Consider the following 13,304-nt stretch of genomic DNA (forward strand, 5'->3'; position numbering starts at 1 on the left):
GTAAGCGAGCTTCATATGATGATAACCTTATTCCATCCGTTCCTTAAATGGCTAGTCCTCAGCTTAGTAGCTATAACTGTTCTTCTCAGTCTTTCAGACCGAAATGCTAATATTAAGTATCGGAAAATTACCGAGGAGTCGAGAGCTTTTGATCTCGAAGTGGATGGCTCAGGAAGCTCTTTACCTGATGCCCCTCCAGTGGATGTTAGTCTTGAAGTGGAGGAGGCAGTAAAGCCACTTTTCTTTGTGGATACCGCCAAGTGCAAGATTCCGTATGTGGATCCCTTTGAGTCGGATGCCATGGCTATATTCCATCCAGAGCATTTCGAGACCTGCTCAAATGAAACCGCCCTGGTGACCCCGATCTATGACATTAGTCGGCAGAGATATATGTTGTTTATCAATGAGACCCTAGCCTCTGTCCATTTAAACTCTACCGAGGGGGAGTACAACTGCTATTATCAGGAGATAACACGCGAAAGAGAGCATGACAGCTATGACAAGTAAATACATACACTTCGTGGAATAATTATTAAAATTATATTGCCTATTGCAGGTTGGAGCGAAAATACTTTACGCAGAACTACGAGGTGCCGTTGCATGTTCAGGGCCTGATCTTGGCCTGTCATCGTCTTGGCAACGAGTCGGATATTCTGCAGAGCGATGCCTATAGCCTCATTCAATATAAGCCACCGCCCAAAGGACTCTCGATGGAACCGTCCAAGCGAAAGCCAAGTGTCTTAATGTTCGGAATAGACTCTTTGTCGCGAATTAATTTACGACGAACCATGCCCAAGGTATACAGGTTTTTAACGAAAGCCGGTTGGTTCGAGCTGCAGGGATACAATAAGGTGGGTAAAACACTCATCCTGGTAGTAGTCTTTATCAAAGCCATTACCTAACCAGATAGGTGACAACACTTTTCCAAACCTACTAGCCCTTTTGACGGGTTACAATCCAGACTCGGCCTTGAAAAAGGTCTGCAACTGGCGCGAAAAGGGATGCCTGGACAGGACCCCCTTTATTTGGAAGTATCTTCGGAATGCCAGCTATCTCACCGCCTATGCTGAAGATGAAAGTGGCATAGAAACATTCAACTACTGCAAGCCCGGCTTTTTGGAGCAACCCACCGACTATTACCTCAGGCCCTATCAAAAGGCCTTTGAGTCTGGCATGAACGTCTGGAAATGCAATGACTGCTCGATGAGGTACTGCATCGGTCGTCGGATTGCTAGCAGCTACGCCTACGATATGGCTAAAAATCTTGCGAGGCGTTACGTGGATGAACGTCCCATTTGGGGTCTCTTCTGGTCAAATAGCTTCAGTCACGATAGCTTTCAGATGCCCTCAAAAATGGAGGACTACGTGTTGCAGTACTTGCTGGACTTTGAGGAAGATGGTGTCCTCGAAGAGAGTATTATGATATTCCTCTCGGATCATGGATCTCGTTATGGAAGGATAATGTCCCTGCCCAGTGGGTTCTTGGAGGAACGCCTACCCTCGATGTTTATTTACTTGCCGCCCTGGTTCCGGGCTCAATACCCGGAATATGTGAGGGCCCTGCAGTTGAATAAAAACCGCCTGACCTCCACCTACGATCTGCACAATACTTTGAAGCACATCATAGAACTGGGCGGAACTCCAGATGGTCCCGAACTTCATAAAGCTTTCGACTGTCCCAAGTGCCAGTCCGTTTTCCTTCCCATCGATGAGTTGAGGACGTGTGAGGATGCTGGAATACCAGAGCACTACTGCACCTGTGTGCCTTATAAAAGACTAACGGTGGATTGGGCAAAGCGTATTGCCCCCCTGGTAATCGGTCGAATAAACGAGTATTTGGCCAGCAGGAACCTCAGTGGCATCTGTTCCGAGCTGACTTTGAGCTACATACACGAGACAGAGATGAAAATCGATCTGGATCAGAACTTCCATGACGAGATGCCCTTTATAGAGGTCGCTACCTATCGCACAATGTTCAAGGTGGAGCAGAACTCCGCCGACTTCCGAGCCACCGTTCTCTTCAACAATGTTACGGGGTCCGTGGAAGTCGAAGTGCCCACTATAAGCCGACTCGACAGTTATGAAGATGATTCAACATGTGTAGTCGACAAAACCGATAAGATGTATTGCATTTGCAAGTGCAATATCAAAGAATAGAATATACAAGACCTTAATTTACAATGTTGATTTCGCATAACCTTTTGTCCCAGTTTGCTAAATACGTATAATTTAAGATTAAGAGAAACATTTCCTGGAGAGACCTTAGTTGTAACACTGCTCTAACACAATTTGTATACTTATTATCATTATTAATGTTTCGTTAATGCTCTTCTGAACAAACTGACTAATCAGTGGTGCAATTTTAAGAGAGTATTTCTTATCTTTTTTGTTAAAAAAAAATCTGTACATTCGTCAAGGCGCTACACAGGTCATCAGTGATAAGCAGCTGGTTCCCCCACTCAGGTCTTTTCAGGGTGGTCCAATGGGTGGTGCCTGTGCCTTTCAGTCGGGCTTATCTGCGCATATCATCGGGTGGTTTGTTTACCTTGCCAGCGCACGTTTAATAACAAAGGAGTTGCCCTTCCGTTCCTTTCAAGCTGCATCCAATGAACTTTATGTGGCTTGCATTTTGTCAGCAGCACTCATAAAAACCTATCTAAAATTGAATCTAAGGTGCAGCAGAGGGAAATAAAATAAGATTCCGCACTTGAAACCGTTCGTTGCGGGCCATCATTAAGTGGAGCTTCTCGGATTCCATCATCAGATGGGGCTTTGAGTTTACGTGACTCAGTCGGGGGTAGGTGGTGTTGATAGAAATTATGGATTTTTCAGTTGTAGTATTTAGAATAAGAGCAAGCTACTAAAATATTTTATTGTTAGAAAACTTTGCATGACAAATGACTTTTATTGAAGCTAAACAGTGATAGTGATTATATTATAATCTTATATATAAAGAATCAATTAAATGATGAACCAATAATTTAAAATTGCTGCTTTGTGATATTTTTATTATGCCGACCTGATTCTTATTTAAAGTGTAAAAGTGGTGGCATTGCAGCAGTAGGTGTAGCCAGCGGCTGCCACATTCTCCAGGGTCATGGGGCAGGGAATACTGGTGCAGAAAGTGGGGGCAGCGGGACGGGCACGGGCGAAGATGTTGTTGAGGGTTACGAAAACGCTGTGCGGTCCATTGGCGGATGTGCGTACCACCTTGTACAGCCACAAGGGCATTATGTTCTTGGTTCCGGCACCCAGAATAATGCGTCGCTGGCGACTCCGACTGTCCGGCAGTGTAAGTTCACCATTGGTTCCAGTTTTGATCCTCAGCAATCCACCGGCACTTATGCGAGTTCGCACCCATCTCTCCACCGTCTCCCAATTCCTGTCGTTGACACTCTTGAACATGGGCGCCACATTTATATACTTAAAGGTGGCACACATTTGGTCTCCAAAAAGATAGTCACCCGACGGGGTCAGATGTCCACGATTGATGATCACATCTCGTTCGTTGGGAATGTACCGCTGGGTATTGCCAAAAATGGTACGGAAAGCGCGGAAAATGCTGCGGGGCTGGAAACTTTGGACATCGGTCTCGCTGAGCAGACCATCCCTGGTGAAATCGGCGCAAGGACGTTGGGGGACTGTATGGGATAGGAAACAACTCCTTAGATTTTATAAAAACAACAGGTAAAACTATCTATCACTCACAGAAGGTCTTGTGGTACACGGAATGCGTGGTAAACCTCGCCCGAACACCATTGCGATCGTAGCAGGCGCGGTAGAGCTCCAGATGGCGATTGTTGAGGTTATAGCCCACGGAGTACATGGTGGCTGGACAGGAGGCATCGGTGACCACCGTCGCCGAGGCGGCAATGGGTCTTTGGCACCGCAGAGGGAGTGGCCTACTGAAGTTGGTATTCTGCTGGCAGGTCGTCTGGACAATATCGTTCGCCTGGCAGTACATGTGGAGCACCTCGTTGGTGACGACTCGCTGGAGTCGCTTCAGTTCGTATTGACCGGCGGCATTGCGATTGGTGAATATCCTATTGGTGCCCTCGATCATGGCCCTGGAGAGCGGGCAGTCCGCCTGGGATAGGAACACTAAAAAGACATAGGGAATTAGTTACCCAATCTTTATAGACTTTTGATAAATTGTTCCTTGCTTTAATATATCCAATAATCTAGGTACAGCAATTTAGATACTCTGTATATTAAAGTTAAACAGATAAACCTCAATCAAAACAAAACTAATTATTATGGTTTGTATATTACAATATTTTGTGTTTTAAAATTGATAAGTGTAACTACTAACTATTCCGGTATACCTCGACTAATATAGAACTATTTATTTTAATGGGTTAAGCTTATCTAAAAAATGTAGTAATCTTTGGTTCTGTAAAATAATTTATATGTTTAATTTTGAATGTGGACTTAAAATGCAGTAAATTAAAAATAAATAAGCTTATATTAAATTTTTTGCTTTACTTATGATAGTTTCAAACCTTTGATTTGCTGCTTTACAGAGGGATCTCTCATTACTAAACATTTCATTTACATTTAGCAGGGCATGAATTAAGACAAAAGCTACTTTTTATATATCATATCACCATATGTTTTTAGTAGCTCTTATTTTATCTTACCCAGTCCCAGTCCGATGGCAACGATCAGCAGCAGTTGTTGAGCTTCCATCGCGTATGTTGATCGATGGGCTGTGCCACTGGTGTTTAAATACCATTTAGGCCCGCTCACTTGGCCGGCCTCCTTTGTTCCGGCCAAGCTCGTAGACAAGTGTTCTCATTCAGCAATTCTCAGCCCAAAACAAGAGACTATTTTTGGCCGTAAACAGATTTCCCCCATTTTTCTTTTGGCTTAAATGCTTGAATGAAATGTTTATTGCTTTTCATTGTGCCTTGCACTTGATGGGCGGCTTTGCAGCTAGTAACATTTTCCACTTGGAAATATGCGTAGTAATTTGTACATATTTTCTTGCTTGCTGATGAAATTTATTTTCTAAAAACCGTTTAGTTGATTTTCCAGTAACTGGCTTAAAAGGAAATATATACAGTTTATGCATGGATGGGCAAAGCTGGCCATTAGTGTTGCATATGGATTGTGGTATCTAGATGGCAGTTTTATTCGACTGCCAAGGAAGGTGTTGTGGTTAGGCTATAGATTTTTGTGGCTGGAAATCAAGGTGCAACTTTTACGAAATCGTAGCCAGACAAAGGCGAAATAATGGCCTTGTTTTATCCATCTGACAGTCGTTGTCTGGCCATTGAAATGGTTCATGCTCAAATGTTTTTGGGAGTTGTATAAGTGGCTGAGTATTTTAATGTGCATGTTGCGAATGGTTAATGCTCGGTAAAGTATGCTAGCCTTTTGTCTGAATTCCGTTTGGCTGGATTTGGACTTTGGAGTGGGCGTAACGCAATTTCCGCAGCTTACGAGCAATTTGGCGCTATTTGGGCACTTTTAATGCATGCTCATAGGGGCGAAACCAAATTATGCCATATAAAATTTGTGACTCAAATCGTGTGGTGGGTGTGAGTTTGGCTGCTTGTGTTGAATTGTAATGGTCAATAAAAATAAAAGGGGCAAAGCAGCAAAATCAACAAGCCGGCCACAAAACGGGGCATAAATTAAATTGTGCCGCACTGCAGGATGGATAGGATGGGTGCATAGAAATGTTCAGGATGTAGGTGGTTGGGTGGTTATATAGTTGGCCGATTGGGTGGTGGTGCAAGTGCTCAGCCCATTCACAATGCCATTGAGTTGCGTGTTTACAGCACAATTACAACTGTTAGGTTTTATGAGAGCCCAGTTCAACGCATGTCCGGGTTGCTAAATTTATTCTGCACTTTTATGAGCTCCCGGTGTCCGACCCCCTTGGTTCCGTTGATATCCATCAGCTCCATCGCACGCACAAAACAATTTCGCAGGCGTGCGTATTTAAAAGCTACACAGCCATGCCCTGCTGAATAATTTATTTAATGTCTACTTTTAGGCGCAACCCCCGACAGCACAAGCAATTGCCATGGCCTTTATTGCACTCGCACGCATTGAAAAGCATTTTGCCTTCGCTCCTACACAATCGCAGGTTGAATTTAAATGGGCCGAAAGTTGGGGGACTGAGTAATGGGTGGGATGAATTTATGAGAAGCCGCTGAATGACCATTAAAACTGACGGCTGGAGTCCATTTCGAAAGAGCCATGAATTCGAAGACTTTGGATGCGTTTTAAACCGCCACGCAAACTTTTACGATTTATGAAAATTGATTCGCACCGCGAAGACATCAAAATATATTTAATTTGACTTTAATTTGTCTTAAGTGGTGGATAACATGCGGTTTTGCAGAAAAAAATGTTGTGGTTCTAATAAAATAGAAAGCAAATTTTGTTATACAAGTTGGGGGTTACTTACACAGCAATAAGAATGTGCAGTACCAAATTGAATGCTGTAGCTTTAATATTTATGGCACTGCATTGATACCTCAACTTCTTGCTATAGTTTTATATATATCGACTAGCTTTCCCCTCCGCGACTTTGTTCGGTTTTAAGAACCAACCATTGGAAAAAGAAAAAAATCGAACATTAAAAGGGCCCCCTTTGAAAGCCGTTAAGAATAGGAAAAAATCAAAAAGGAAAATGGGTTGAAAATTGGACCCTCGTTCAAAAGAAATATTTGAATGTAGATTATTAGAGAACTCGATCACAAATAGATAGAGGTATCCCACGTCTAAATCGGAATTGTATAACTCGAGTTATGAAATTTAGAAGTACAGTTTTGGGCCCCTATTCTGGAAGCCATCGGAAATACGGAAAATCCGAACATGAAAATGGGTCAAAAATTGGACCCTCGTTAAAAATAAATACTTTAATGCAGATTATTATAGAATTCGATCACAAATCCATAGAGATATCCCACGTCTAAATCGGGATCGTATAACTCGAGTTATGGAATTTGGAAGTGCAGTTTTGGGCTCCCATTCTGAAAACCATTAGAAATACGGAAAAACCGAACATGAAAATGGGTTATAAAATGGACCCTCGTTAAAAATAAATATTTTAATGTAGATTATTAGAGAACTCGATCACACATAGATAGAGGTATCCCACGTCTAAATCGGAATTGTATAACTCGAGTTATGGATTTTGGAAGTGCAGTATTGGTCTCCCATTCTGAAAGCCATTGGAAATACGGAAAATCCGAACATGAAAATGGGTCAAAAATTGGACCCTCGTTAAAAATAAATATTTTAATGTAGATAATTATAGAATTCGATCACAAATCCATAGAGATATCCCACGTCTAAATCGGGATCGTATAACTCGAGTTATGGAATTTGGAAGTGCAGTTTTGGGCTCCCATTCTGAAAGCCATTGGAAATACGGAAAATCCGAACATGAAAATGGGTCAAAAATTTGACACTCGTTAAAAATAAATATTTTAATGCAGATTATTATCGAATTCGATTACAAATCCATAGAGATATCCCACGTCTAAATCGGAATTGTATAACTCGAGTTATGGAATTTGGAAGTGCAGTTTTGGGCTCCCATTCTGAAAGTCATTGGAAATACGGAAGATCCGAACATGAAAATGGGTCAAAAATTGGACACTCGTTAAAAATAAAAATTTTAATGTAGATTATTATAGAATTCAATCACAAATCCATAGAGATATCCCACGTCTAAATCGGGATCGTATAACTCGAGTTATGGAATTTGGAAGTGCAGTTTTGGGCTCCCATTCTGAAAGCCATTGGAAATACGGAAAATCCGAACATGAAAATGGGTCAAAAATTGGACCCTCGTTAAAAATAAATATTTTAATGCAGATTATTATAGAATTCGATCACAAATCCATAGAAGTATCCCACGTCTAAATCGGAATTGTATAACTCGAGTTATGGAATTTGGAAGTGCAGTTCTGTGCTCCCATTCTGAAAGCCATTGGAAATACGGAAAATCCGAACATGAAAATGGGTTAAAAATTTGACCCTCGTTGAAAAGAAATATTTTAATGTAGATTTTTTGAGAATTCGATTACAAATCCATAGAGGTATCCCACGTCTAAATCGGGATATAATTAGCCAAGTTATGAAATTTAGATGTTGAGTTTTGGGTCCGTTTTTGGGTCCCATCGAATGGGTTAAAAATTGGACCCTCGCTCAAAGGAAATATTTGAATGTAGTATATTAGAGAATTCGATCGCAAGTTCATAGAGGTATCCCACGTCTTAATCGGGGTACACTTAGCCAAGTTATGAAATTTAGATGTTGAGTTTTGGATCCCTTTTTGAAAGCCGATGGAAATAAGTAAAAATCGAACATGAAAATGGGTTCAAAATTGGACACTCGCTTTAAAGATATATTTGAATGTAAGTTATTAGAAATTTCGATCATAAGCTTATAGAAGTATCCCACGTCTAAATCGGGATAAAATTATTAAAGTTATGAAATTAATAAGTTGAGTTTTTGGTCCCCTATTGAAAGCCGTTGGAAATACGGAAAAATCGAACATGAAAATGGGTTAAAAATTAGACCCTCGTTCAAAAGAAATATTCGAATGTAGATTATTAGAGAATTCGATCACAAACTCATAGAGGTATACCACGTCTAAGTCGGGATACAAATATTAAAGTTATGAAATTTAGAAGTTGAGTTTTGGGACCCCTCTTGAAAGCTGTTGGAAATACGAAAAAATCGAACATGAAAATGGGTTAAAAATTAGACCCTAGTTCACAAGAAATATTTGAATGTAGCATATAGAGGTATCCCACGTTTTAATCGGGATACAATTACTTAAGTTATGAAATTTAAAAGTTGAGTTTTGGGTCCCCCTTTGAAAGCCGTTGGAAATGCGGAAAAATCGAACATGAAAATGAGTGAAAATAAGACCATCGTTCAAAAGAAATATTTGAATGTAGTGTTTTACAGAATTCGGCCACAAACTCATAGAGGTATCCCACGTCTAAATCGCGATACAATTACTCAATCTATGAATTTTAGAAGTTGAGTTTTGGGTCCCCATTCGAAAACAGGGCTAAAAATCTTACCCTTGTTTAAAAGAAAAATTTGAATGAAGAATTTTAGAGAATTAAACCACACATTTATGGAGAAAGCCCACGTTCAAATCGGAATTCAATAACTCAAGTTATGCAATCTTAATGCGCGCCATACTCGAAATACTTTAATGAGTAATGCTGAAAAGATTTTATTATTATTTTAAATTCCGATTATGGCCTAAAAGTGGCCGGATTGCAACAAAAGGTATAACCAGCCTGTGCAGTGTTAGCCAATCCAATGGGGCAGTTCACAGCTTGACAAAAGTTAGGAGCCGCTGGCCGCCGTGCTCCTGCGAAGATGTTGTTGAGGGTCAGGAAGGCCACTATGGCCTGGTTATTGGAGTTTCTAACTATCTTGTACATCCACAGGGGAACTGGGTTCTTGTTGTTGCTGAGGAAGACGTTCTTGGGCCCACTGCTGGAGGGCAGGGAGAGGGTATCTCTGGCTCCTGTGCGCACATTCACGAACTGATTTCCAGTCACTGAGCTGCGAACCCATCGCTCGATGGTCTCCCAGTTGCCATCGTTGATGGTTTTAAATTGCGGCACTGCATTCACGTACTTGAAGGTGGAACACAACTGGTCACCGAACAAAAAGTCAGCCGATGCTGCCAAATGTCCACGATTGATGACCACATCTCGGTTGTTGGGTATAAAGTTCTGATTGTTACCGAACAGCCTTCGGAAAGTGGCGTGTATGTTGCGAGTTGTATAACTGGCTTCATCGGCTCCACTAATCACACCATCGGAAGAGAATTGCACACAGGGGCGGGTTGTAACTATAAATTTATAAAACGATTTGATGAAATATTGTATTTAGGCTATATTGAGATGCACCATTCCAGTGATATGGGATAAGATGGCTTTAAAAGTATCGACTATTAAGTCGCAATAAATCCCGATATATATTTTTGGGTTTTTCAAATGCATAATAAAGTCACTAATCTATAGGTTCAAAATATCTTCTTAAAGATCTAAAGCTTTTTGTAACAGAAATTAAATGTAAGAATGTTAAATTTAAAAAAAAATTAATTGATGATAGTAGCGATAATATATGTATAAGTATATTTTTTAGGAATAAACAATACTTACAGAATGTCTTGGCATACACCTGGTGGTCCACGAAAATCGCTCTCACCGCTCTGGTATCGAAGCAGGCGCGATAGAGCTCCAGGAACTGGTTGTTGCCCACATTATAGCCCACTCGGAACATGGTAGCCGGACAGTTGCGATCCTGAACGGGCGTGGTGAGGGCTGCCGGAGCAGCTCGGCAGGTCATGGGTAACGGTGGTCGGAAGGCTGGAGGTCGAGCCGCCTGGCAGGTAGTGGCCACAATGTCCTGGGGACTGCACCACATTTGCAGGACTTCACCAGCTGCTGAACTGGCTGTCCTTTTAAGTGAGAGCTGACGGTTCTGAAGACGTACCATAAATATCCGATTGGTTCCCTCCACCTGAGCCCTGGTAAATCGACACTGGGCCGTGGCTTTAAGATAAAAATATATAATAATCTTTTAATTGCTTTACACATTTTTCCTACCCAAGGCACAAAATGCCAGCAGCGGCAGCAGAATTCTCAACATTTCGATTTGATTCAACTCGACAGCTGATAGCTAGCAGGTGTATTTATATGATTAAGGAACCATTTGCACAACTGTTTTATTATAATTGCAATTCATTGTGGACCTTTTATCAATCGCGTTTACCACCTGCGACCCAAAATTAAAAGTATTATTGCATAAGAATTGATAGCACAAGGTTACCATTTTAAAGTTCTGGATTAACCACCTTAATTACATGCAGATCGAGTTTCAGGTAATGTGCGGAATATACAGGGGCCTCATGTGGATAATGTCGACTTTTGTGTGCATATGCTGCTGCCGCTCGATGGCAAATGTGCCTGGCAGAGTAAATGAAATTAGTTATTGGCCCGATGCCACAACCTGACCAGAACCAACCGAATCACTTTCCATTTGCCCAGCGCCCCATGATTTCATTATCGTTGTTTGTTCCACAAATAACATTAGTTCGGTTTGGTTTAGCATTGATTTTGTCCATGTTCGATGTGTCCAGTGGCCAGTGGCCAGTGTCCATAGTCCAATGTCCATTTGCTGTGGCTGCAGATTGTATTTGTAGTAAAGCTGGGCTATAACATGGCCAAAACGGTCTGACTTTCTGGTTTGTTTGCGGAAAGGTGCAATGGCAATCCCCCCAATAACACAACACTCGCACACATCCTTGGGCGAATATTTCATAAATTTATATTTGCCTGGCAAATCCCTTAACGACTGTAAGCTTTTCCGTTTGTGCGGCATTCAGAAATGGCGGCCAAAAACTAATACATGCGCATATATAACGCCGACTTAGAGAGCTATGTGTATGGATATGCCAAAACGTGCAAACTTTGCATGTGTGTGTATTGGCATCGTAGAGTGGTGTGTGTTAGCCAAGTGTCAAGTGCCAAGGAAGCTTTTTGGAAAACAGGCAAAGACATTTGACTTTTACGCGCAATTGAGCCTGAGAAGCCCCGAGAATCCCTGTACGGCAGAATAGTTTGGAGTAGCTCTTAGCAGCAGATCTAGTCCTGCCATCGACGGCCCACTCAAGCCACGCCCATCACCCACCGCCCACCGCTTATAAATATTTATAACAGCCCACTCGACACCCACTAAATTATTAAGTTAATGTGTCGCGCTATTCAAAAAAGGTATGCCAAACGCCAGGGGGACCAATAAAATGCCTTAGCCCACACCTAAACCTTAACCCAAACCCCAGCATAGCTGTGGCTGTGTGGGAAATGTGTGTCCTTTCACCCGTCCTTCATTTCAGGATCAGAATCCTGAATCCTGAATCCCGTGTCCCGAAGACGTGCTTGATGTTCCTGTTCCGCGTTGTGTGTGTGTGGGCAACGATTAATAAGCTCGTTAATGTTGCGCGAAATTATCGGGGAAATGGGAAAAGTTTTGCAAGTCTAAGATTTATAAATGGTCCATGTTTAGAAGTGCAATTATTAGGCAGCCCGAAAAGACATATGAGCGATGGCAAGTTAAGCAAGTTAAAGACCATAAATCAGAGATGGGACTTATGAAGTTTCTTGAGATATCACTGGGATCAAGGAGGCGAGCTGCTGCTGTCCCAAATGTGTCACGGGTCGTATACGCTATATTGCATATTTCCCGAGCTCCCGCCTTCTCTCGTGTGGACAATACGTATACGAACGGTTGGGCATACAAGTATGCATTTCAGAGTCCCACCTTTTCACTAACCTTCTCGAATGCGGTCAACGGCAGGTGCAATGTTTGGTCCGTCGCTCGGTTGCCTCGCAGCTTGACGTTTATTAAATTTTTCGACCGAAACCGCAGGAAGCGGAAAGCAAGGAAGCTGGCAGGCCGAATCCTCCGTCCTGCATCCTGCTTTCTGGGTGCACTTTATATATTTGCACTTTATGCTCCACTGCGCGGGAACTTTAACTCTTTAAGCATTTACCCACGTATCGAATGCGGTCGCTTGAGTAAACACTTGCCAAAGAATTTCACTTCATTTTACTGTTTTCCAACCGCTTTATTTGATTCCCAGTTCGTTTTTTTTTTTTTTTTTTTTTTTTTTTGGAAATATCATCATTAGGACTACACATGCGACTACGAGCGAAACGTTCAAAGCGAAACGGCTCCATTACATTACAGTTTGCATGGCCCCAATTTCTGGGGCAATTATTTGCTTTGTAGCCTGCCAAAAAGGCTGCCAGCAGCAGACAGACAAGAAGCCGTCGCCTCTTGCCGCTTTTACACAATTTCCTTCCGCTTTGCTTTCGCCGGGAAAGTATTACGATGATTTGCATAATTTTAGCGCACCTACAGCAGCCGCAAAAAAAAAAGCGAAAGAAAAATAATAAAAAAAAGAGGCCTAAACCACGAATCCTCCAGCGCATCCTTGTGTGTGCCTGATACTCGGGCCCTTTATACTTGCTCGTTTTTTCGGCTCGTCTTTATCTGCTTTGCTTTCACGGGTCCTTTGTTGAGGTGTGGGGATGTTTCGAGGGTTCGAGGGTTTTCCAGGGGGTGTATTAAGGGGGTTCTTGAGGGGGGTCTTGAGGGGTAGCCTACATTTTTGTAACTGATGTGCTGCGTTGGCTCTCTCTCTCGGCTGCTCGAATCCGCTCCTTATCTTTGTGCCTGATCGAAATTGCTTTTGTGTGGTTGCCGGGCGTCCTCCTTCAACTGCCCCCCCAGTATCCCTA

The 13,304-nt window shown here is 42.1% G+C and overlaps 3 protein-coding genes across 3 annotated transcripts; 1 reads left to right on the forward strand and 2 right to left on the reverse strand.

Moving 5' to 3' along the window:
* The first annotated feature begins 31 nt into the window (after positions 1-31).
* LOC119555674 lies at positions 32-2,157 on the forward strand. Its single transcript, XM_037867297.1, has 3 exons — positions 32-503; positions 557-851; positions 907-2,157. Exons 1-3 carry the CDS (start codon positions 301-303, stop codon positions 2,155-2,157), a joined length of 1,749 nt encoding a protein of 582 aa, XP_037723225.1. The 5' UTR covers positions 32-300.
* Positions 2,158-3,030: 873 nt separating this feature from the next.
* Positions 3,031-4,689, reverse strand: LOC119552545. The gene is made up of 3 exons (XM_037862168.1): positions 4,641-4,689; positions 3,709-4,101; positions 3,031-3,641 (listed from the first exon to the last, which is right to left on the reverse strand). The coding sequence occupies exons 1-3, from the start codon at positions 4,687-4,689 to the stop codon at positions 3,031-3,033; spliced, it is 1,053 nt and encodes a 350-aa protein (XP_037718096.1).
* Positions 4,690-9,239: 4,550 nt separating this feature from the next.
* Positions 9,240-10,650, reverse strand: LOC119563178. The gene is made up of 3 exons (XM_037876450.1): positions 10,608-10,650; positions 10,161-10,553; positions 9,240-9,847 (listed from the first exon to the last, which is right to left on the reverse strand). The coding sequence occupies exons 1-3, from the start codon at positions 10,648-10,650 to the stop codon at positions 9,240-9,242; spliced, it is 1,044 nt and encodes a 347-aa protein (XP_037732378.1).
* Between the last annotated feature and the right edge of the window lie 2,654 nt (positions 10,651-13,304).

Source organism: Drosophila subpulchrella, chromosome 3R, assembly GCF_014743375.2.
Source record: "Drosophila subpulchrella strain 33 F10 #4 breed RU33 chromosome 3R, RU_Dsub_v1.1 Primary Assembly, whole genome shotgun sequence".
Lineage (NCBI taxonomy): Eukaryota > Metazoa > Arthropoda > Insecta > Diptera > Drosophilidae > Drosophila > Drosophila subpulchrella.

What these genes read in the sequence shown, in the direction of transcription:
- LOC119555674 (XM_037867297.1), top strand. Translation starts at nt 301, where the DNA reads ATGGCTATATTCCATCCAGAGCATTTCGAGACCTGCTCAAATGAAACC. An exon ending in GAGCATGACAGCTATGACAA is followed by an intron (nt 504 to 556) that starts GTAAATACATAC and finishes TGCCTATTGCAG; the next exon opens with GTTGGAGCGAAAATACTTTA. An exon ending in AGCTGCAGGGATACAATAAG is followed by an intron (nt 852 to 906) that starts GTGGGTAAAACA and finishes TTACCTAACCAG; the next exon opens with ATAGGTGACAACACTTTTCC.
- LOC119552545 (XM_037862168.1), bottom strand. Translation starts at nt 4,689, where the DNA reads ATGGAAGCTCAACAACTGCTGCTGATCGTTGCCATCGGACTGGGACTG. An exon ending in TGCCATCGGACTGGGACTGG is followed by an intron (nt 4,102 to 4,640) that starts GTAAGATAAAAT and finishes ATGTCTTTTTAG; the next exon opens with TGTTCCTATCCCAGGCGGAC. An exon ending in CGTGTACCACAAGACCTTCT is followed by an intron (nt 3,642 to 3,708) that starts GTGAGTGATAGA and finishes TATCCCATACAG; the next exon opens with TCCCCCAACGTCCTTGCGCC.
- LOC119563178 (XM_037876450.1), bottom strand. Translation starts at nt 10,650, where the DNA reads ATGTTGAGAATTCTGCTGCCGCTGCTGGCATTTTGTGCCTTGG. An exon ending in GCTGGCATTTTGTGCCTTGG is followed by an intron (nt 10,554 to 10,607) that starts GTAGGAAAAATG and finishes TTTATCTTAAAG; the next exon opens with CCACGGCCCAGTGTCGATTT. An exon ending in GGTGTATGCCAAGACATTCT is followed by an intron (nt 9,848 to 10,160) that starts GTAAGTATTGTT and finishes ATAAATTTATAG; the next exon opens with TTACAACCCGCCCCTGTGTG.